The 24,303-nt window shown below is 44.0% G+C and overlaps 1 protein-coding gene across 1 annotated transcript in view; it reads right to left on the reverse strand.

Annotated features, from left to right (window-relative positions):
• Nucleotides 1–24,303, reverse strand: part of SYNE2 (spectrin repeat containing nuclear envelope protein 2) — a 174,126-nt gene that overhangs the window by 2,196 nt on the left and 147,627 nt on the right. Inside the window, exons 102-115 of the mRNA XM_058860814.1 lie at nt 16,098–16,260; nt 12,478–12,665; nt 12,173–12,323; nt 11,541–11,723; nt 10,122–10,259; nt 9,092–9,286; nt 7,977–8,259; nt 7,562–7,630; nt 6,632–6,768; nt 5,669–5,795; nt 3,827–4,038; nt 1,589–1,789; nt 1,122–1,250; nt 480–668 (exon numbers count right to left, since the gene is read on the reverse strand). Of these exons, the coding sequence (XP_058716797.1) occupies nt 480–668; nt 1,122–1,250; nt 1,589–1,789; nt 3,827–4,038; nt 5,669–5,795; nt 6,632–6,768; nt 7,562–7,630; nt 7,977–8,259; nt 9,092–9,286; nt 10,122–10,259; nt 11,541–11,723; nt 12,173–12,323; nt 12,478–12,665; nt 16,098–16,260 (2,365 nt within the window). The remainder of the gene's footprint in view (nt 1–479; nt 669–1,121; nt 1,251–1,588; nt 1,790–3,826; nt 4,039–5,668; nt 5,796–6,631; nt 6,769–7,561; nt 7,631–7,976; nt 8,260–9,091; nt 9,287–10,121; nt 10,260–11,540; nt 11,724–12,172; nt 12,324–12,477; nt 12,666–16,097; nt 16,261–24,303) is intronic.

Below are 24,303 nucleotides of genomic sequence, written 5' to 3' on the forward strand. Positions count from 1 at the left end.
CACTACCCAGCCTGAAGAAATTATAATGGAATGGGTGTAGAGAGGTATTAACCTGAAAATATCTCTGATAGGCCTCAGCAACCCATTGCTATGAACTTCAGCTCCTATGTGTTCATTACACACTCCTAGCCTGATACCTGGTTTGGATCACACAAATTCAGGTTGGAAGGGACTTCAGGAAGTTCATCTAGTCCAACCTCCTCACCAAAGACCTGATCAAAAGCCTTACTCAGAGCTTTATCCTCTCTGCTCTTCAAACCACTCGAGGACAGAGGCAGCACAACCCTTCTGTTGTAATACTGTAGTAGCCTTGGAGTGCTGAAGTTTTTCCTACAGCCAGAACTCTTCTTTTTTCAGCTTATGAAGGTGGAAGGACTTAAGCTTTAAGTCAGTTTTTTTTTATAAATACCTTCACTCTCAATATGCTATTTCTTTTCAGTAAGGAAGATCTATGAAGGAGTATTTAAATTCCAACTCACCAGATTCCCTTGTATTGTTTTTAAGTCATGAGAGACTTGTTCAATCAGCTGTTTCAGTTTTGTTCCAATTACATGGACCTTCTCTTCCTCTTCAATGTAATCACCATCTGATTTCAGCAGCAGGTAAGCAGTGAGCTCTTGGAGGGAGTTTACATTAAGCTGTTGCTCCAGCAGCTCTTTCTCCAGTTGCTGAGAATAAACAAACAAAATGCAGCACAACAGATTGTTACCCTCCACTTTATGGATGTTCTCCCAAAAGGAAGAACTCTGGAAGGCTTTAAAGAACACCACAGCCTGCTTTAGAATCCACAAGGCACAGGAATTGTTATTACAGCTACATAGGAAATGAAGTTATCTTGAAGAGACTGGTTGTAACATTTAAAAATAGTTCTACCAGCAGGTAATTCACATTAAATTTTGGAAATTGGATAGCAGCATGAAGACTGCTCATAAGCAACTTTATTATGATTTGTAATTATAGAAAAGTGCTTTGTAGAGGCAATATCTTGGTCCATTTCAAAAACCACCCACATGCCTGAGTACAGCAGGTCTGAGGACAGGCTGCAGACACTGTGACACATCAACATCCTGCTCTTCACTGTGTGCTGAGAGCTCAGGTGCTGCAGTTAAGACTACACTTACCATTAACTCCTTCTGGCATTCCAGTATTGTATTGAGATCAGCATTGGGATCTGTGATTTGTGCTTCATTCCTCCGGCTTTCAGCACTTGCTAGCCACAGGATTAGCTTTTGGCTCTGGTCATGGAAATCCTAAAGAAACAAAAAGATTGGCATATGAGGGAAAACACCTTTGCAGTGCCTTCACCTAAAAACAAAATTCCCAGCTCAGATTAGTGAGAGTCACCACAAATTCACAATTAGTGAGGGTACAGAAACCTTGTTAAATTATTCCACCTATGTAGTAAAAGAGCATTATGCACTTGAAAGGTATTTTTACCAAACTGTTTCAATCCATCAGAGGCAACTTTACCAGGAAACAAAGTGTCTTGGACTGTGAGGGACACTTCCACCCCTGTGCAGGAATCACCCCTCAGCCCTCTCAGCAGAATCCCAGGGGTTTTCCCTTACAAGCAGACTTGTGTATGCACCTGGCAGTGCAGTAAGGCTTGCTGCAAGCCCTTCCTCCAGTTGTCCAGGGCACGAGTTGCTTTCTCCCAGTGCAAGTTGACTTTCCGAAGCCTGTTCTGCAGCTCCTTGAACTCTGTGCTGTCTGCTTTCTGGAATTCTTTGCTGCTCAGGTTAGCAGAAAGCAACACTGCTTTGTAGTTGTCAAATGCTTTAAGCATGTCCTGGTAGAAAAAGAGGATTAGGAGCTTTTATGAATGATGAAAAATGTACTTATTTACAATAAAACCACGCATTCAAAAGTATCACAGGTATTGGGGATGTTTGAATCTGGTGGCTTTTCAATACTGCTAAGAAACATACTGAGGTAGGTTTATGTTTGGGTTTTTTTTTTTAAAGCCAAAACCTTCACTTTGAAGAAATTAAGTGTGACAGGGCTTGTTCTTCTCCCTAAGTCACAGGCATTATGGCTTAATCCATATCTGCCTTTCAATCCCTCTGAGCTGCCTCTTTCCCTGACACTTGGACAAATACTCCCATAGATCATCACACGGTATTCTCTCCTAATTGATAAAGGTTTTGCCACCTCAGAATGCTAGAATAATGCTGACAGGGACATCTGGAGGTTCTGGACTCCATTCTCCTGTTTCACACAGGACCAACTTCAAACTCCACGGAGGATGCTCAGGGCCTCATGCATCAAAATTTTCAGTATCTCACAGGATGGATATTCCCCACCTCCTCTGGGCCCTTGGTCCCACACCAGACCACCCCATTGTGAGAAATTATTTTTCTTCTCTCTGGTCTGAGTTTCTGTCAGCACATTTCTCTGACTTCTCAAGAAGTCTACCCCGAGAAGGCAGTCCTGCCTGCTTTACTCCTCCCCCTTAGAATTGCAGGGGGAATAATAAGGAATTTGCAGTCATGGTCATATCATCTAACTACCTTTATGTTAAGGCTGAGCCTGTATTTCTGAAGGTTTTTAAAAAAAAGAATGCCAAACAATGCCTTCCTTCTACCATCCAGCTTACAGTTTTAATCAAGGGTACTCAATCTTTTCCAAGCTGCTCTTGCAGTAGGGAAGTAAGAGCTGCACGATGAATCCCACAAGCCACAAAGCTCAGATTGCTTTTCTCAGCAGCCTTTCTATCCAGGAGTGCAAATCTTTACATTCTCAAGACCTGAGTTCCACTTGTAGAAAACTGCTGGTCTAAATTAGTTTTCACCCATCAAAGGATCCTGTCCCACTCTCCTCCAGGCAGTATCAGGCAACGAAAACAGACTTCTGAACACCAGTCTGTAGGCAGACTGGCTTCATCTTATCCCAGGCAGTTGGGATGTCCTGACACCTCATGAAATTCACTTCTTAGAGCACACTGACTCTTTTAACACCCCTCTAAAGCCAAACTGTCTGAAAATGGGATTTACAGCCGGCTGGACTCCTCTTAAGCAGATGCAGAAGAGAGAATAAGCAAAGCTCCGCTTCTTGAGGAGGTTAGATACCCAACTCCAGGCTGAAGGAGTCATTGTCCCTGGCCTAATAACTACTCCAGGACATGTAGGCTTAAACATACTCTCAGCATGCCTAAGAAATCCCTCCTCTGTCCTGCAGTGTCCTATTTGTGAGCATCACCCCAAAGGTGACATCAGACTGAGCAGCAGACTCAGGGTAACTCCACATGGGGCAGCTGGTGAGGGGTGAGCACACAGGGATTTTGCACTTCCAGATTTTAGGAACACTTGCTCTCTCAGACTTCAGCCTGAGGCATTTCATTGCCTGAGTCCCAGGGCCCCAGCACTTACATGAGCCCTGGTAGCCTGCTGGCTCAGCTTGCAAAAACCAAAGCTTTAGAGCAGATCTTTGTCAGTCTCCTGCTGGAATGACACCCTGCCCTTAATTCAATTTTAAAAAAAAAATGCAGCCTAGACTTTGCAGCCTGTTGACCTGGCTTATTTTCAGTCTCTTTCTGGTTTGCACAGAGGGGAATGGCACAAGGAAAAGATGTTGATAATCACTGTGCAAGAAAAGAGAAAGGGAGAAGTGGAGAGGTTTTTACATCTGCCTGCCAATCTCTGTATATGAAGACAGAAGCACCTTGCCTAAGAACCTCTTTAGTCCTCTCAGCTGAGAACAGTTCAGCTCCCCTGTGGCACAAGAACATTGCTATTGGCATCCACGCTGCCAACTGATCCCAGGAGACTACAGTGATTAAAAAACATCAGCATCTTGAAATCCCTCTTCTCAGTAGGCCAAAACTTACTTTCAATGTCTTGACCTTTTGTTCCAATGCCTGCATGCTGGTTGGATGCTTCACCTTTTGCAGCTCTTCCAGCTCTTGCTCAGTTTTATCAAGCCAAGCAGAGATGTCACTGAGATCTGAGTCCAGCTGCTGCCACTGCTGCAATTTCTGTTTCATCCTAAGTTTATTTCTGAGGTCTTGAGCTTGGATGAGCTCCCACCTATCAATAATGCCTGCAAATCAGAAAAAAAAAAACAACCCACTTAAATCTTCAGTAAAGGAAGAAGCGTGTAAAACGGATACAAGTTTTGTAATGAAATTATTCTCCATTCTACTTGAGACCAAACAATTGCTGTAATGTATTCCTGTCATTCAGCCAGATCTTTTCTTAAGATTCTGCAGTGCCTAAATTTAATATTGCTGGTCAAGTTATTCACATAGCAATGCTACACAGAATTTTAATGACATTAATTGGAGATGTTTTAATTCACTTGGAAGAACAGACCAAACTGAAGGAGACAGAATTCAATAAGCTCATCTGTGATTTGGTGAACACCAAAATTCAGCACAGAACAAATATGATCCAGCAGTTAGGACTTCGGTTTGTGTTTTATGTCCATGTGGAGCTGCTGGACAGAGTCCAGAGGAAGCCACAAAGATGACAGGGCTGGAGCACCTCCTGTAAAGACAGGCTGAGAGTTGGGGCTGCTCAGCCTGGAGAAGAGAAGGCTCCAGAGAGACCTTAGAGCCCCTTCCAGTGCCTATAGGGGCTCCAAGAGAGCTGGAGAGGGACTTTTGACAAGGAATGTCAATGGAGTGAAAGGACAAGGGATAATGGCTTTCAACTGATGGAGGGAAGGTATAGATTAGATATTAGGAAGAAATTCCTTACAGTGAGGGTGGTGAGGCCCTGGCACAGGTTGCCCAGAGCAGCTGTGGCTGCCCCATCTCTGGAATTGTTCAAAGCCAGGCTGGATGGGGCTCTGAGCAAGCTGGTCTGGTGGAAGATGTCCCTGTCCGTGGCAGGGGGGTTGGATCTAGATAACTTTAGAGTTTCCTTCAACCCAAACAATTCTAATGACTCTATGTTTCATCAGTCCACTGCTACAGGACATGGAGATGCCAGCTGTGTCATCACTGACATTTTCTGGAAGACATCTAAACCAATCTCAGGCTATTCCTATTCACCCCAGTATGGGACACAACTCTGGACCATTTGTGAGACCAGAGAATCAAAGGTGAATGTAGCTGCAGTCTTCTTTTTATCACATGATTTGCTTTCATGACTGCAGTACAATGTGTTGTTACAATCTCAAGCACCTGAAACCAGGAATGAAGTCCTAAAAAGTCAAGAGAACCAGCTAACTGGTCTGCCTGCATGAAAGGACCACTGTAAAGATACTGAAGAACAGAATGCATTAACAACTTTGAAGAAACATTTCTGCAAATGGGAGCTTTAGCATCTTGTTATATGGAATACCAGTAACTCCATATAACATAACATAGCAATCTTGTTTTAGACAGACTCTTTGGCTTGAAATCTGATTAGAAGTCTCTGAAGTGTTCAGTATCAGACAAAAGTGAAATTGGTCCCATTTACTACAAGCAGCTTGCAGTGAGTATGCAGAACTATGTTATGAAAAACAAATCTCAGTTCTGGAAGAAAATGTGAAAGCTTTGAACAGCACACATGGGTTGGACAGAACCAGATGAGAAGGGAGCTCAGCAAAACTTGGAAATTTGGCAGAATACGTTAATTTTTTGTTGTTCCCAAATATGCTGCCTTCGTGCCATCTCTGCTTTGTCCCCCCAGAGTCACAGGACAATCACCACAGTCCCAAAGCCACTCCTAATGCTCTGTACCTGACTGCTTTTCTGCTGCTGCTATATTCACAAGTTCTTGGTCATCTTGGGGCTCCTCATCACTCATGCTGGCAGATGGAATTTTCTCCTTGCTGCTGCTGCTGCTTGCAGAGCTGAGCTGCTTCACCTGGAATGACATTTTGGTGGGTGAGCCCTGCAGGTTAACAGGATGTCAAAGGTCCAACCTAATCTGTGTTACTCTGGGGTGGCTGGGCTCCTGCATATCAGATTTAGCACTCTGCTTCTGCAGCTTTGCTAACAGTTTACACTGGCTCTCTGTGCCTTTGCAGTAAACAAACACACACACACCATGGTGATGCCAATTACTACAAGAGTAACATGGAAAATTACTTGCTTTTGCACTACATGTACCAGACAATGTGCAATTGCTGATGCTCTTTGTTGGATTGTGGGTCTCAGCTATATTGACTCTAAGGCTCTGAGACTGGATTAATGATGACAAAAGCAGACAGATACCAGTACCACCCTGTCTGGAGGAGTGCTGACAATGGGTCCAGATCCACTGAGCCTGGCAGCTGCTGCTGAAGCTATGGCTGGCAAACAGCCACCAAGGCTGAGGTACCAATGGACAATAAGCCATTTTGCCACATTTTTCAGTGCCTAGAAGAAGATTAAATGGTGTGTTGCATATTAAGACCCTTCAAATTTGCTTAGGAAATATGTCAGTAAGTACCAAGCGATTCACACCCTGTCCTTTGTGGGGGTTAAGTTCTCCTAGACTTGTCCTATGACAATAGAGGAACAAAGTTCCTCCAGAACCTGACTGACCAGGAGTCCAATCTGAGCCACCAGAAATGAAGCCTAAATTTGAATGAAGTGAAAATTCCCCACCTCAACTATTCTTTTCCTTGACGCTGGAGAAGGGAAGAGGGTGGAGTTAAACAGAACAACAAACAGACTGTGTACAGTTCAGTTTCAGTGCCCCCAGAGCCTTCAACTCACATAGTCTGGTTTATAGGGAGTACTTGTCTCTGGTCCAGACAACACATTTCCAACCATCTCTGCCTGGTTATATCTGTGTTTCCTGCAGACTGGGCTACCCGGAGAATGCCAAGGATGAGCTTCTGAAACAGACTTTCCTGAAACAAACAAAACCAAAACCACACACACCATGAGTGCAAGACCCACAAGGAAGCTGCTGCTTTGTATTAAGTTAGAAAGCGCTTTGAATAAAATGGCATCAAGTTATGGCATAAAAATGACAGTTTTGCAGCTTTCCTTGCAAAGCATGCACATTTGCAAAACATCAACAGTGTTTCAAAGGTAATGAGATGAGAGCCATGCAGTTATGGGACATTCTGTTTTCTTCTGGAAAATGCTTGAATACAGGTTAGAGTATTCAAAAAAACCCCAAAAGACAAGGCTGCACCATGGTTCTGTAAAGTTTGCATCCCAACTATCACACATCTGCAACATGTCAGAGGGAACAAGTTAGACATGTCCTGGTTTGGAAAATGTTTGTTCTGGATTTAATAAGACAAGACACACAGAGTTCTGTCATGCACAAACCACAAAAAAATACTCGCAGAGTTGGAGCTACTGCCTTCAGTAGTTATGCAACCAAAATTAGAGACAACCAAAAATTGATACTACCCAGAGCAAACCACCGAGAAAGAACCAAAAGACTTTGGATCAGTACAATGAAATGCACGTTAACCACCTTGGCATTTACCAGGCAAAATCTAAATGGTGTGTTCTTGACTGCTTTTAATGTCCATGTGGATACTGCAGCGTAAGAACACCATGACAGGATGAGACATGGTGTCCACACAAGGCAGGAAGTCAGACATTACGTATGAGAGAGGTTGAGGAATATAGCGTGCAGCACAGGGAGATTGCCATGTTCAGACACATGCATTAGCAGGTGCCTACCAGAAGATGCTTTCAAAGTTTTTGTGGTCATTTTAAGATATGCCTCAGGGTTTTCAGTGATTTCTACATCTGAAAAAAGAATAATGTCATTTTCCTCACTATTCGGTATCTTCCAACTACTAAAAACAACTGAAACAATGAGGGACAGCAAAGACAAAGAACAAAGTAAGTGGTTGGTACCATTTTCAAACATTCTTAAACAGTAAGGCTTCTAAAACCTTATGGTTCTAAAAATAAAAGCTTGGTTTAGACACTACCATTTCCTTCATCTAAGAGATGAGTCAGCTCACATCTATTAAGGGTACTTGAAAACCAACCAACAATATGGGAGCAAGACTTCAATCCCCCCCTCTTCCCACACAAGGACATCCTCCAGCTGTCGTGTCACACCAAACTGCTGGACATTGGTTCTCACCTGACAAAGCACTGTAGTATGTTGCTTCTTCATCATCTTCATGAGAGGAAGAACCTCCCACGTCACCTGTGTGATCCCACTCAAGTGGGATGGAGTCAACGCTGACAGGGGTCTCACAGCCTGATCTCTCATGGCCCTGAGTCGGGGGCATAAGGTGGCAAAGGGACTGTGTCGATGAGGGCCCCTCAGTGATGGCTTTCTTATGCCAGGGATCATTCTGGATTTCTCTGGAGTCTTCTTGATCTGTCTCATTTTCAGAGTTATCTTTTTCATCGTCCAATCCCTACAAATAAGCAATTATTGCGTATTAGTAAGATTTACAAGAGATCTTAATGAGCGAACAATTAAGCCACACAGTACTACAGAAGACAGTTTTGTGGTCAGCTGCAGCAACCGAAGACCATATGCCTAAAATTAAAGGAAGGCATAATTTTTGCCTTCTTCCTCTTTTGCCAAAACCAATCCTCACATCAGCAGCTACCTCTCCTCTTCCAAGGCAGTTAACTACCACCATAGCATCTCTCCAGTTTGCAGGAGTATCCAGTTCCAAATGGACTTAACAGGTCAGTAAGGAAATGATGCTCAGGCAGGAGTAAACAGCTACTTGTTCATGTTACTTCCTTTACCTGGCTTTCTAACAGATGTTCTTTCTTTTTGAGGCCAAGCAAACTGAGAATCATCTGAAAGTTCCCAGAGTAAAGCAAAGTGCATGGTGTTCCCCATTCAGGGTTATCACAACAAAGTGGACAGATGAGTGGACAAACAAATACGTAAAGAGATATTCTAAGCACATTATTGATGGTAAGGAAAACAAAGTGATATTAAAAACACCAAAAAAGGTTTTGAAGCCTTCAAGACACAACTATGTAATTCTGAACCTTATGAACAACCTCCATGCTATTATCCAGATTCTGCAGAGAAGAGAGGCATGAAAGGATTGGCAACAAAGATTTAGCAAGGCTGGAACATCTACTGCAGAGCTCCTGAACCCTTGGAGCTCAAACCACTCAGTCAGACTGCTAAGAATAAGCAATTACAATTCAAAAACCAAAATAAGCATTGCAATTCAAACACCAAAATCTTCTCAAAGGATTGAAACAACTGTTGCTTCTTACAGGATCCCTTGAAGTCAGTCTTTGATGGAACCGAGCAACTCGCCCAAACACCTCCTGACAGTATCGATGAAGTTCTTCCAATTCATCTTCAATCAGGATGGCATCCAAAGGCTCACTCTTCTGAATCAGCTGCTCCCCAAAAACGATTAGCTGATCAATCTTATTGGTGTTTAACGTTATTTCCTGTTGGAAACCCTATTCAGAACATACAAGAAAAATAATTACTTCTCCATTGGCCCTTTCTAGCCTAAGGTTTGTCCCTGTTTTCTAGCTCACTGCAGTGAAAGAGAAGCTGCAATTGACATTGTTGTCTAATTTAATTTGGCAAATATCTTTTTACTTAAGAGGTCCAAAGGTTTGTTTTATCAGCAGAATTACAGTTCCAAATGAAGTGGCATTTTCCACCCATGTGTACATCAATATGGTTGCAGTGTCCTGAGCCTGAAGGGGATCATGATATGGGAGTTCAGACTAAACTAATCAGAGTTCATTTTTCTGTTGGGTACACACAATTTTTTTATCAGTAGCCAAGAAGTTTATTTGGTTGCTTGGGCCTCCAGCCTATACAACAGTAAATCTACGTATTCCTCAGAATCACTGTACATTCCTGATGTCTGATTTCTGTTTACATTCCCAGCTGCAAACAATGAGATCAGAGGCAAGATTGTACTACAAAGCCAATTCAAAAAAGATTTGCACTAGAAAATAATGCCTGAATTTAGGAATGTAGCTCTTACTGTTAAGCAGCACCTGCTGCTTTCCAGGCCAGATACCACTGTCACTGACATACTGTCAGGAGAAAATAGTAGGACAGAACTGAACCTGAACACTCAATCTGAATTAAATATTGCACAGCTGAATCTTGATTCAGACAATATGTCTTAATTTACTACTGTCCTGAAACAAATATAGTCCTAGAGAGATCTGGTGGCTGTTGTGAAGTTACAGAAAATGGATGATTCTGTCTGGCAAGGGCAGCCCAACAGGATAACTGGGCTACAGTAAACAACTGCTTCATAAGGATACGTACATTTAATTGGCGCATTTTGTCATCAAAGTTACTTTTTGAGAAGTGCTCCACATTTGTCAGCTGTAGGTCCATTTCTGTGAGCCAGACAAGGATGCTTTCCCTCGTCCCCTCAAACTCATCTCTCCGGTTGGTGAAGTGCTGGATGGAAAAAAGGAGCCAGTGTTACATGACTTCAGCTACTAAAAGAGACAGGTCACAGGAGCGCTCTGAAATCAGTGTTTTATTTCAAAACTCCTGTTCACCTTAAAGGCAGGCCATCAGGACACAAACAGCAGCATGCCATGTATAAAACCTGTCCTCTTCCTGTAGGGATGCTAGAACAGTCCCCTATACTAGTACATTATTTGTATGAAAGAGGGAGTAAAATTTTAGCAGTTCAAGATGCTTCTATAAAATTACATTCTTGATTCCACACATTCCTTCTCCCACATTGCTATACTAGCAACAGTTATTTGGACTAACTTGTTCTAAACAACTAATTTGTTCTAAACTTAAAACAGAGATAAACAAAAGGAAGCAACCCACATCTCTAATTAAAGTAATTAAAACCCTAAGATTAAAATCAGCTTTACTGATTTTACAATGGAGAGGCTGGATCATGGATGACCATGCCAGTGTAATTAATGCTCTGTTTGGCATGGCATGTCCCACAAAAACTGCTAACAGACATGCAGCTTGCCTGTTCTCATGGGTGGATTTAATTTTCAGGAAGGGTATCATGCAACATCCCAATTATAACAATTCATAGCTGCACAGATCAAACCCCATCACTGCTCTCACTTGCCTCATCCACTGACTTCTGGGAGCTAACAGTTTTCCCTGTCAGTTGCTTGCAGCACTGCTATATTTAAAAATCTGGCAGTGACAAGTTTCCCTCAGGGCACAGCACAGAGATGTGCCCAGAGATCAGTTTAATTGATGACCAGGATATTTCTTTGAAGTGTCACAAATACACTCTTCAACAACATTCCTGATCAGGCAGGAAGCACAGCAGGAGCTGCTTTCTATCACATCTCCATCTTTAATGCCTTGGTGAATCACAACTTGGCACGAAGTAAAGCTGAGTTGGAAGCTCCAAACCATATCTGCACTTGCGGCCCTTTTATCTCTCTGCCTCTTATCCATGGAAAGGTGCAAGTGCCTGAACACATCCACCCAGTACAAGTGGGTAAAAGGAAAGTGTGATAGGAGCAGTGAGTATTGCAACTGACATCTCAAAATTTGCAATCCTTCTTCCTTTAAGCTTTTCTTCAGCTACCAATCTAGGTTTAGGTTTATTCCATGTACTCAGTGACCCTCCCAGAGCTCCTCTGCTGTAGTTGAGGACACAGAGAGTTGCTCTGATGTAGGCTTTGCTCATGGGTAATTCCTGCAGAACCCTGCGAGTGCTCCTCACTCCTTCACCCCACTGTGCCCTACCTTGAGCCTCCTGAGAATGGAAGCAACTCTTTTCTGGAGGTTATCCCAGCGCTGGTTCCCCTCGTGCACCATCTGTTTGAGCTTGCTGGCCGAGTCGGTGCGGTTCTCGCGGGCCAGGCGCCGGTACTGCTTATTGATCAGCTCCAGCTGCGTGAGGCGCTCGTGGATCTGCCGCTGGAACGCCTGCAAGGCAAAGCCAGGAGCTCATTCCCTGCTAACAGTCAGGATGTGGACATTATCCATTGAGAGAGATGATGCCTTCCCCTTTAAAAACAGACCTTCCCACTGCAAAACTAAATCCAGATTTTAAGACCCGTATTTTAAACCATCTGCTCAAACTTAGCTTACTATGAAAAGAAAGAAAAGAATAAACATCAAACTACAGAAGTCTCTTGCCTATAAAAAGAAAGGCTTTAAACTTATAAGTGTCTGTTCAGAGCATTGTATTCTCCACATTAAAATAAAATCCTGGAGACAGACATTTGGAGACAGCTGGACACTCACCAAATTATTTATGTTCTCAATACTACCAATGCCAAACCAATGTTTTCCAGAGACTCAGGCATTTTGCACAGACAATATGTATTCAGCAGCCTGATGCTGAGCATAAAAAAGGCAGTTAAAAAATTCACCTCAAATTTCTTCAGTTCCTCTTTTGCATGTGTGTACAAGACCTCTGAAGAATTAGGCCTAGCTGCTATATTTTCAGATGCTTTCAGCCAATCTTCAAAGCGAGAATAATCATCCAAAAACCTCTGCCACAGACGCCAGGTTTCCTCAATTCTGAGAGAGCAAAGACAGAAAGGTTTTAACACAAGCTAACTATCAACTTTGAATTCTTTTTTACTCCTCAAAATTCAGCTTGTGGCAAAAGCTACAGCATTTCCTCAGAATGCTGCCACAGGCTTCTGTAGGAGAAGGAGAATAGGAGACGTACTTCATTCGCCTTTCCATGGACATGGCACAGATGTTTCTCCACCGTCTGTCCAAGCTCCTGGTGGTTTGTTGGATGGAGTCACACTCTGTCTCATTGGCACACGCATCTGAGTCGTGTAGCAGGACTTCACAGATGTTAAACACGGACTCCACGCCCGCCGTGTGCTGCTCTATGTCTCTCTGCAGGTCCTGCCATCGGCAAAAGAATAGTGTCAGTGGGAGGAAATGTGTGTGGCTACATCTCAGCCATGCCCTTTCAAAATGCTGCAGAGGATGGGGAAAAAGCAACTCCCATGCCAGGAAAAGCTGATTTAGCTTTAATAAAGACTAGCAGGATGAGCTGTGCAGATGACACAGGTCAGGAGAAAACTGCTATGCAAAAAAAGGGTTGTCCACCTTTAGTGTCTCTGTCTAAACTCAATCTTCTCATCAACAGTCTGGACCATTTAACGTGCATTCAAAACACAAACCTTACCTATACCATAAATAAATTATTAATTTTGACAGCACAAGATGGCTGTTTCATATCAGGTTACTGCACTGAAAGGCTCATCAGAGAACTCCTAGTGCAGTACATACATTTTAGTGACTGATCACAGGCTGCAGCACACAACACAAACACAGTACACAAGAACCTGGTGTTACACTACTTTTATTCCCTCTTGTAGGGCTCCTGTTCTAACAGACTGTTGTAAAGGGTCTGGCAAATACCTCTTATCTAATCTACACTACAGGGTTTTTTTCAGAGCCTGCACCTCCATGATAGTCTGGCTTTTCATCCTGTACCATCACTACTCCTAAAATCAGGGTAATTGAAAGGCAGAAAAAAAGCCACATCTAAATATTTCTTATTGAAAAGGCAGATCTGTACTATGCTACCAACTTTAAATATTAATAAAATGACAATAGCCATTACAATTCAATTTTTTCAACCCATTTCTGGCTTTTCTAATGAAGGATACAGAGACTTTTGCTTGAATAACACTAGAGCAACAAACACAAATGAGTATTTTCCTGACAAAAGTGGAGTTCTCATTAAATGGTATTTACTGATTTCAGTCAACAGATGAAGCAGAATTGGTTTTGCTCTAGACTTAAAAAAAAACCCCAAACAACATAAAACAAATAAACCCCCCCAAAATAGACATAACTCGTAGTAAATACAAAATGAATTGAAGGAAGATTTTTCATAGAAGTCAACAGGCTGCAAGGAGTTGAGAACCACTCAGTGGCAGTTCTCAGTGGTTACAAGCATACCTGAACCAAGGGCTGAGCCATAAATGGTTAAAATATGGCTTGTGGGATTTGTCGTAATGAACAGCTTTAAGGAATGTAGAAGTGAAATTCTTTACATGGGTGAGACTGTCAGAAGAAGACCCAACAGAATTTTTTACAAGTTACTAGGGACTGGCAGCTATTTACTGAGTAAGATGCATCAGTGTCTTTTCAACACAGGGCCCACAGCTGGGAGCAGGCTCTGCCTCACTACTGGTACCTGGAGAGTCTCTTCTGAATTCATTAAATTCCACTGGATTTACAGGTATATTAGTGAAAATGAGAATCCTGACCACAGATTACAAATTAATTCTAACTTGCACTATGGTAATGTTGCTGACATGATCACATCACTTCAGACCATGCCTGGGTTCATGGAATAGCCTAGACAGAATCCCTGCTGTTTTCCCAATGACCTGATTGCATTAAGTGAGACAAATACAACAAACTAAGGGAGAGGGTAAGGAACATATATGGAGCCCCAAAAGGTAGCATTCCTTCAACTCTGCATAGCATTGCCCAGAGAGCTTTAACAGACTACACACTGCTAGATTTTTGCATTAGTGAAACACCTTTGCAATCTTAAAATTAATATTATTCATGTTGTAATTGTCATCTTTTAATTGAACAAACATGCCATAAAACACCTCAGTGGATACACAAGGCTTTTAAATTTCATTATTCAAGACTGCACAGGTATTGACATTTATTTGACATCCAGTCATGGATGTCAAATAAAAGAAGCCTGTAGGGCATATTTCTCACCATTGATCTGCTCTTGCTGAAATAATTGTTCAGATAAAGCCAGGAAAGATCTTTCTACTTGTTGCATTCACACAAATGTTTCACTAATGCAGAGCAAAAGCAGCTTTTCTTTTTACTGAGGTCTTTTTAGTCAGCACAGTCTTCTTGTACTCAGCCTGCTAAACAGCTACTTGTAGGAGTCTAGAGGTCTGTATTTAAAACAGCATCCAAAAAACTGAAGCAGTAAGTAGCTTTGAGCAGCAAATGATGGCTCTTATAGCCAGCTGAAGCTTGAATGCTTATAATAAAAATAAATTAGTTTGGACACAATTCCTTTGTGCTCCATGCTCTGCTCTGCCTGGCAATTTATCACGGCCTTTGAGAATGCAAAAGGTTTCAATGAGAAGAAGAATATTTCTTTGTTGTTTACATGATCATTCACAATGCAGATGAAACCATGAGAGGTGCTGGGCCAAGGCTTCTAGAGTTTGACCAGCTCCTGCAATGCAGTCAGTGGGAGCCACCTCCAATCCTGCCACACAGGAGCTGGCCCTTCCTGTGGCATCTGGGACATGAGTACAAGGACAGCCACACCAACCAGCAGAGAACAGAGGTCTGGGTCACTCAGGGATCCTTGGACATGAAAGCAGAAGCCAGAGAGAAAAGATGGAAAAGGTGGGAAGGATACCAATAAATGTTCCTGAAGGTACATGCCATAAAGCTTCCAAGCTTTCAAACTTGACAGACTTACTCTTGATCTTTAGTTTTTGGGCAAGTATTGCTGTTTAACACAAAGGCCAGATGACAGCCAAGCACTTAGAACCTGGTCAGACTTACAAGCAAAGGATGACTCCACCAGCAAGTCTGTGCTTTGGAGAAGTTCCTTTTCCTTGCTTGGCTGCTGGCTAGAGAAATTTACTCCAGGACTATCCAACTTCTCTCCTAAGATCCCCCTGGTAAGCCACTGCCTTGGATAAATGCCCACCAGCAGCACCCAGCAGTGCAAGGTTGGTTCACACTTGTCTCAGCAGGATTCACGCGCCAGCTCCCCTAGCCCTGAGGGATCTTCAGCCTGCCTCTGGATCAAACCTCAGCCAAAGGTGTGTCTGCACATATCCACCTTCCAAAGCCAAAGCATCCTGCTCTGCTAAGCTTGCTCTGCTGTCTGCAAGGAAGGGACAAGAACTGGAGCCAGCGAGGGCAATGCATCAAATCCCAGCACTTGGATCTGTCACGGCCACTTTGCAGAGAGCAGCATTTGCGCCTTGTCAGTCTAAGTCATCCTCATGTACTCTGCCCACTGCCTGTGCCCTGCCTAGTCCTCAGGAAGTCTGCTGTACTGAACCGAACAAAGTTGCTTTTGTTTGTATTTTGTGTGTTTTCCTTGGGTGAAGTGGGGCAGGGAGAAGTGGGGATAATCCAACACAATACTGAAATCACTGCAAGCAAATAAAATATTTCCATGTAACGCATCTTGGCAAGAACACGCCATGCAAAGCAAACAGTCAGAAGGGCTCGCTAAAGAAAAGAAACAGGTGATTTTATACCAGGACCAATCAGCAGCATTTTAGCTCATTTACTCTGCCTGCTGCTATTTCCCACCTGCTGTTCTGCCAGTCTCTTCTGGATTTCTTGGTCATCACAGATGTCATAAACAACAGGCTTGGAAAGCTCAGACTCAATCCGGGCCAACCAGGTGCGAAGGTTACTCATGTTTTTGTCCAATAGTTGTATAAAAGCAAATGTTTCCTTCAGTTTCTTCACCCTAAGCAAACCAGGAAGAACATTTTATTACAAAAACGGTCAATCAGTGGAAAGGATGTTAGCAGGAGGTGATGACAGGCATGGCTTTATGAAGCCATGTCGCATCAAGCTGCTGCCTGTATATTGGTGCCTTGTTTTAGTCAAAACCTACCTAAACTGGCTCAGCAGGCCTCTGCTCTACAGCTACAAGCAAGTCTTGGCTGAAGGCTTTAGTGAAACTGTATAAGAAAGGTGAAGGCAGAGCTAGGGAGCACTGGACATTCATCTAAGAGGAAATTTGTACCACGATTTGCCACAGTTAAACTAAAATGGGTATCTATGGTCTTACTTCCCTGCTGTGGATTTTGCTCGGTGTCTTCTTTAGCAACCAACAGGCTCACACTAACCAACAAAGCACCACTCTGCCAAGAGAGGCAGAATCTGCACAAACCACCAGTCCAACACCCAGGGAAAATCACAAAATAGTTTGGGTTGGAAGGGCCTGAAAGGTCACCTTGTTCAAACCAGCCATGGGCAAGAACACCTTCCACTATTCCAGGTTGCTCCAAGCCCCATCTAACCTGGCCTTGAACATTTCCAGGGATGGGGCAGCCACAGCTGCTCTGTGCCAGGGCCTCAGCACCCTCTGGATGCTGACAGGAGAGGAGAAGGCCTGAACAACAGCTACTATAGAACTTGTACCACTACAACATTAAAAGCTCATCTAAACACCACACAAACATGCAGAGATATGTCAGACTCCCCGGGCAGGTGAAAAATTTGAAAAACAATCCTGATGGAAGAGAATATCAAATGGCCAGGGAGACTTGTGCAGCAGACAAGCAAATAAACCATTGAGAGCATTTACTTTTCTTACAGCTGTTTGTAGCACAGCTATCAAATTGCAGACAAACTTTTTTTTTTACTTCCAGCCTTAGCAGCATATTCCCATGTCAAGCCTCCATATCCATATTAGCCACTCAAATTACCCAAGCAGAATGCTTTGATGTTTTTGCAAATTTGTCTCCGTGTGTTGAAGGAATATCTGGTGAACTACCTCACTGTTCTCAAATTTTTCTTGAAATTCTCATTTATAGAAATTCCCAACAAAAATTACTAAAAAGGCATCCTTAACATAAGCATACCTTAACATCCAGATCACAAGATGAGATGAACTGTACCGAAATGCATGCGTTTCTCCCCAGAACTGCAATGGTCTACCCTGCAATACTATAAATACCAATACTGCAGACTCTAAAGTCAGATGAAATCATTCCACCCATGTCCTAGGCAGAGTCCACTTCTTAGCCAGCATTGCTTCCCTGCACTGGTCTCCTGATCTCTAGTTATGTTCTTGTGCCTTAGGATGAATTTTTGAACCTTGCATGTGATTTCTAAAATGCAAACTCACAAATTAAACCTTTAGCTACTGTGTGCTCCAAAAACTATCAAGATGAGCCTCAATTATTTAAGTCAAGTGCAGCACAAAAAATTAAAGTCTGTATTGTGAAAAGGCTGAAACGTTTCCCATTCATTGGCCACAGTGGCTGGAAACTGTCACCACAAACAAAACCAGCAGTGGGACTGCAAGGACAGCTTGCACAAGGTGCACGTCCCCAGATGCAGGGGACTGTTGAGGGGTCTGAGTAGAGCCCTGATGTACTTGGCAACACATGTCTTGTGCAAGCTGGGACTGGGGAAGGGTGAGAGTTGTAATCTCATGTAATCTCATGCAGGGACAGATTGCTTCAATGGAGAACTGCCCACACAGGGGACCTGGACAGTTTCCTGGCCCACTGTCCTGCCTGCTGCCAAAGCATCCTGGCAAGTTTTAGAGGAGAGGGTTCAAACTGTCTCTAATGAATGGCTTTTGCAACTGCCTGATGATACAAGGACAGAAGATATGCAGGACACCTAATCCAAAATGAATATGCCACCCTGTAAGCAACAACTGATCTTATTAACAACCTTAAGGTAACCAAAGAGGATAAACACGTCAGCTAGACACTTGATTTAAGGTAAATCACTTATGGAGGAGATATGGGAATGATCCTGCTGGATTTCTTCAGTCCTATTGTTTACAGAGCAAGGCCAGAAAGTTTAGGGCCTCATACGGATTAGCAGCACGGAAAGCTTCCCCTACCTTTTGTCCCAAAACCACCAGGCAGTACTTTCAGTTGTTTTACAAGGAAAGCAAGAACAACACAGTCCTACACTGAAACTCCTGGCAGGTATTTAGCAATTCTGCACTCTCCAAAAGTAAAACTAGTATTGTCTAACTGATGTAAGCCTGTAAGCCAGCCTGAAGGATTTGGCCCAAGTCCAGGGTCCACCTTGTTCCTGCCTTGCACCCACAAAGCTGATGACACTGGTGCAAAGCACCTGCCTCTGTCCCTTTACATGGACTCTGTCTTCCACTGCTGCAGCAGATTGAGAGGAAACCAGTGGATGACAAAAGCTGCTCTTGCTTTTCTTAACAAGCTTTTTTTCAGAACTCTGGTCCCAAGTTCAACCCTGTATGCAGACAGCATCTGGCTCCAAAGCAAACAGCTGCTGTATAAATCTTGCTGCTTTGGTTTTAAGCAAGTGGTACTCAATAAACATGTCACTGCATCATTTTCTTGTGCTGTCATGGGCTTGGCAGTTATTTACCCAGGAGAACTAATTCTTCCTCTGCCCTATTCCCACCAGTTAATTTGGAGCTGGCTGGTTACCATGCTCAGCAGGGCCAGTGACTCCCAAGGCACATGGCCCTCCAATGGCAGGTGACTCAGGAAGCCTTTTTCCCTGGAGAGATGGACAATACAGGCTCCATGTTGAGCACAGAATGGAAGAGTCTGAGCTGAACACCTACACTGTTGTATTATTAACTCTGCATGACTTCAGGCCAGTTGGAAGGAAAGCAAGGCTTGATGTCTGCCCAGTCCCTGACTGTATTCTGTGGCAATTCCTGTATATTCTATGATGCTTCCCACAACTGCTATGGAGACATGCACATGTCAGGAGCATCTGATAGCACAGCTGACCTGCTGAGCTTACTGTGCTGCTCAGGATCATCTCTGCCTCCCTGTGCTCCCTTCTCTGCCTCTATCCACCCATCCCTAACCTGCATTGCAGAAAAATTCACAGGTTGCTAAACATCTTTCTTCAGTCTGCATAGTGGATAGATGAAAACAGCCAAAGGAAGTCCAAAGCAAAACCAAGGACTATTAGACTATAAATAAATGTATTTATGACTGAAAGTACAATAGACAAACTTAAAAAGCAACAGTTTTAGAGTCAAAGAGTGGCTTTTTTCACACCAGTGCAATATAATTTTGGCTTAGAAATCGCTCTGATTTTTAAGTTATGAATGTCACCATGAGGATCTTTATCTTCTAGTGTTACCAGAAGCAACAGTCTCAAAGACAGCATCATTGTGGAACTGAGAGCTTGTATTTACTTTCTAGCAATTGCCATTAGACACACCATTGTAATTAAGTAATTTAATCTGTTATTTATTCTGGATAGAATTTGGCATTTGCTAATCATTTAAACACCCTTAACACATTAAGCCATTCATCTCCAACTTGAGCTAAGCAGCCAAAGAAGAACAAAAACCTAAGAGAAGTGCATAAATGGAAAGGCAACCTTGTCCAGACATTCACACTGGCTGATCTCCTGTCAGCAGAGACACAGCCCAAGGAAAAGCACAGGGTTCTACACTGAAACAAGAAGTAAACTGATGAAAAACATCAGCATCCTCAGCTTGCACAGAAGTCATAGGCAGCTGCCATTTCCCTGGCTACAGCTCAAGAGTGAAACAAACTAATTACGTCCACAAAAGCCTTAATTTGCAACCACCACTCTCAGATGCATATCTGCACCCTGAAAATATTCTTACAAATCACCTGATCTTTGCATGAAAGAAACTTCATGAACTCTTTTGAGATGCATCCTGACCATTTCTGGGGAAAGAGACAGCCCTTCTGGAATCTGGGTGGGGGTGCATATTGCAAGTCTCCAAGCCTGGAGGCAAAAGCCTCCAGCTAGATCCAGGTGATCAATCAGCCAACATACAGTGAATTAACAGCACTAAAAGTTCAAGTGCAGCAAAGAAAACCTGCTTCTTCCAGAGGCTGGAAGGTGCCACCACTGTTGATAGAATTCTTCCTTTCTGAAGTGTGATTCTCAAGATGGGTCAAATGGGAAACACTTACTGTTTACAGAAAAAAGGCCTACTTATCCATTGTTCACTTTGCACTGAGAACTCACCTGCCACAATTCAACATGCCTCCAGAAAGAAAAAGGTAATAATAATAAAAAATCCAATAAAAGACATCACAACTAATCTAAAAAAACCCTGACAAATTCAGACTTGTCTTGTCCTTTGCAAAGGGCCAAGCTAAAAAATCCACCCTGATTAGCACTTAGACACATGTGCAAGTTGACTGGAATAAGACAAACAAAGCCAGTTTTTAAATATATTAATCTTTACACCACAATAGATGTGGCAGAAAAAGAACAAAAGTAGGAGATTATAACTAAAAGCTGGCTGCAAAAGTGAACAGAAGGACTAACGGACCTAACTCGAGATTGGATTTGGGTCTTAATACCCTCAATGAAGTTGCCAGCATTGGGTTACAAGAGAAAAGCATTAAGCTGTCTCAGGCTGAATCATTGCAAGGCCCCAGAAATACACAGTATATGTGTAATAACTACTGAGGAATTACCTAGAAGTAGGAGGAGCTTTCAAGTTGATTGAAATGTATTCACACCAACAAAAAGAATTACAAAATGCATGCCCTAATGCTTTGCTTTAGCTGTCAAAATGCTGTAGGAAAGAGTACGGGGGAAGCTCAAATAAGGTAAATAGTTGCATTCAAATTTTAGTGTCTTAAAGAACAAAAAACATCCTGGCGTATATTCCAAACTCTCCTTCACAAGCGCAAATGTCATCAGAAAAAGCGACTCCGTGCATGTCTTTTGGAGGAGGAGGAGGAGGGGCTGAAATGGCCCTGCCAGCTGACAGGATTGTTTACCAGCGGCAAAGCAAATGAGATGCACAGCCCAGGAAACCTTTGTTCAGTGACTCGCAGGGGGAGCTTAACCGAGTGAGGGACAAAAGACGCGGTTTGAAGAGGTGATGCCAAAGGCAAATCTTAGGCCTTTCTCATGGAAGGCAAGGCCTTTCTCGGTCGGTGTCGGTGCCGGTGCCGTGCCAGCCGCCCCGTGTCCCTGGGCTGCGTGCGCGCCGGAGGACGCTTTGGGGGAGGCTTTTCTCGCGTCACCCCGCCGGCGAGCCCAAAGGACGTTGTCAAGGCTCTCCACCGCCTCGGGTGCCAGCCCCAAACACAGCTGATCGCAAGCCAGAGGCCCCTGAGCACTATTCCTGCTGCTAACGTGCCGCACTTCCCACTCATCGGCTCGTCCAAGGCGAGCTGCGGCGAGCGCATCCATCACTCCCCCCCCGAGGCCGCCGGGTCCCGCTGCTCCGCCAGAACCCACCGGCACCGCGCACCCACACGGCACTTACGGTTCGCACGAGAAAACCATTCCTCAGCCTGCAAATCCCAAGCTGCAAGGGGGGAACCGTCTGTGCGAGCAGGCAGGCATGGCAGAGGAAACCCCTCCTCCACAGATGCCCTATTTATTCGCCGCTTTAGCATCCCGGGTGTGGGGGGGAGGCTCGCCCGTCCTCCTCCTCCCCGACCCCGACCCGGGGAGACACCGGAGCTCTCTCTCTTTCCCCCCGCTATTTTAACCCTTATGTTTTGCGTTGGGATTTTACCTGGCGAACGGCCGCATCCCTTCTCAGAACAAAACCACGAGAGCTTTATTCTGACACAAGAGAATTATTAGCACGGGAGGAAGCGCACGCCGGGCTGCTGCCCGCGGCTGGCGACAAAAAGGTTTGCGGGTTGGAGCCTCCGGCACCGAGGAAGGTGAATGCGGTGCTCATTGCTTGGGAAAAAGAGGGATTGGAGCCTCGGACCCGGATGATTTGCAGCAGAGTCGGTCTGAAGCGAACCCAAAAAAACGAGCACACGTACATCCACGCACAGGCACCACGCACAAAGATGTATCCTTACTTCCCCTGCGTTCTGCTTTCTCGCCTTTACCATTATATCCCAGGTATTTAAGTACGAATTAAATCTCCCACACACTAACCTGTCCTCTCTTTAACCTTCCAGAGCAGGCAGAAGGCCTCCACTGCAAATAGCCTGTTATGCCAGAGGACAAAATAACCCCTAATCTTCATTTATGATATCATTCGTTTGTGGAAAAATACACTGTCATGATTTCTGTGTGTTATGACTGCCAGAGATCACGGGGTGAGAAAAAAAGGCAGAAGTCTGAGAACCTTGGGGTTACAAGTCACTCCCCACCCAGCCAATACCAGGAAAAAAATAAAGAAGTTGTGATAATCCCACCAAAAATGCAAAGAATTATTTTGGAATCAAAGGTTTTTCAGTATTCAGGTAATTTTCCACAGACCTGTACTGACTTGCTGATGGCTCACACGGCAGAACACACAGCGCCTGCGAGGCTACAGCACACTGAGACAGGGCTTTGGACATTTGCACAGGTAAATCATGCCCACTCGCCTCCACAGTTTATTGTCCAGAGTGGTTCAAAACCACATTTGAAATGGTTGACCTGAGTAAATGGGGAAATAACCCCCAGCTTTGCAGGTAGACACTGGGAATGAAGATGGTGTGCAGAAGACAAGGACTCCCCTTGCACTGCCAGCTCCCCCTGCTCCCTGCACACATTGCATAACCAAAATAAGCCCAACCATCATGCCTGAGACAATAATGAATTCTGTCACAGCTTTCACACTGAAGAGAAATGTAATCCTCAAAGGACAGAGAGAACACAGAAAGAACTTTGTGAGTGAGATTTCAACCATCCACATATTTTGTATACACAAAAAAAACAAACCCAAGAATGAGATTTTACAGTGGCACTTCCACAAACCAGCACAATTCTGCTGGACTTTGCTGTCTTGTTTACCTGGGAAGGCCTCTCTGCAGCATATTTTGCTTCCCTTGCCATGCAGTATTGATCTGCAGCAATTTAAAAAGACCTTTGAACCCAGAGTGCACCCACACGGATTGTGGGCTGCCACGGGGTAGGACAGCACACCAACACGTGGTGCCTGATTGTCTGCCCTGCCAAAGGGTAACCAGCGTGGTGGAAAACAAATAGAGAGCAGATGAAGGGTGTGCTGTGAACTCACTTGCTCCCCAAACCCATAATCCAGGACCTTCTGCTGCCAGAGCAACTTTTGGGGCAACCCAGCCACAAAGGAGGGTGCAAGGGAGGAGAGGGAATTGCCAGCTCACTGCACTCCCCATAAAGCCTCCTTGGACTCCCAGCACAAAACTAAGTGGCATCACTGGAGAGAGCTTCTTCTCATTTTTTTTGCAACCTGAGAAGTTTCAGTCTGTTTGGGAATTTCAGCTCCCCCTAAAGGGTACGCAGGAAGTGAGCTGAAAACACCTTGAATCTCCCAAGAATCCTCCAAGGAAGGAAAGGGCTGACTTGAGTGTAGCAGTTTAAGATTCCTGGATGATGCAATGATGCTGGCAGCTTGCAAACACAGGGAAAAGACCCAGTTGCCAAGGATAATTGCATTTAAAAGAATGACAAGGTGCATTTGACCTTGTTAGCTTCCCAAATTTTCATGCTCCTTTTAAAGGTCACAGTCATTTGAACCCATTCCTGCTACATACACAAAACTTTGCCTTTCTCCACAAGGCTGAAAACATGGACTAGACCCACCAACTAAGAAAACACATCAGTGTGAGTGTAGTCAGAGCAGCTGAGAAATGGCATCCCCTTTCCACAGCTTGGCAGCAAGTGGCAAGAGCTGCAGGATGCCCAGATATACAGAAATGTAACATCAGTTACTGCAGAGACTGGTCTGCAGACCCAAAACGCCTGGAGGCAGCCCCTGATGAAACTGGTGGCTTTAATGAAGGTTGAAGCAGCATCCAAACACTTTGCACAGCCCCAGGCAGTGCAGACACCCTCCAGTGACATGGGGTGCTCCTCCAGCCTGACTGCAGGCACTAAGCAA

Source organism: Poecile atricapillus, chromosome 1 (genome assembly GCF_030490865.1).
Source record: "Poecile atricapillus isolate bPoeAtr1 chromosome 1, bPoeAtr1.hap1, whole genome shotgun sequence".
NCBI classification, from domain to species: domain Eukaryota; kingdom Metazoa; phylum Chordata; class Aves; order Passeriformes; family Paridae; genus Poecile; species Poecile atricapillus.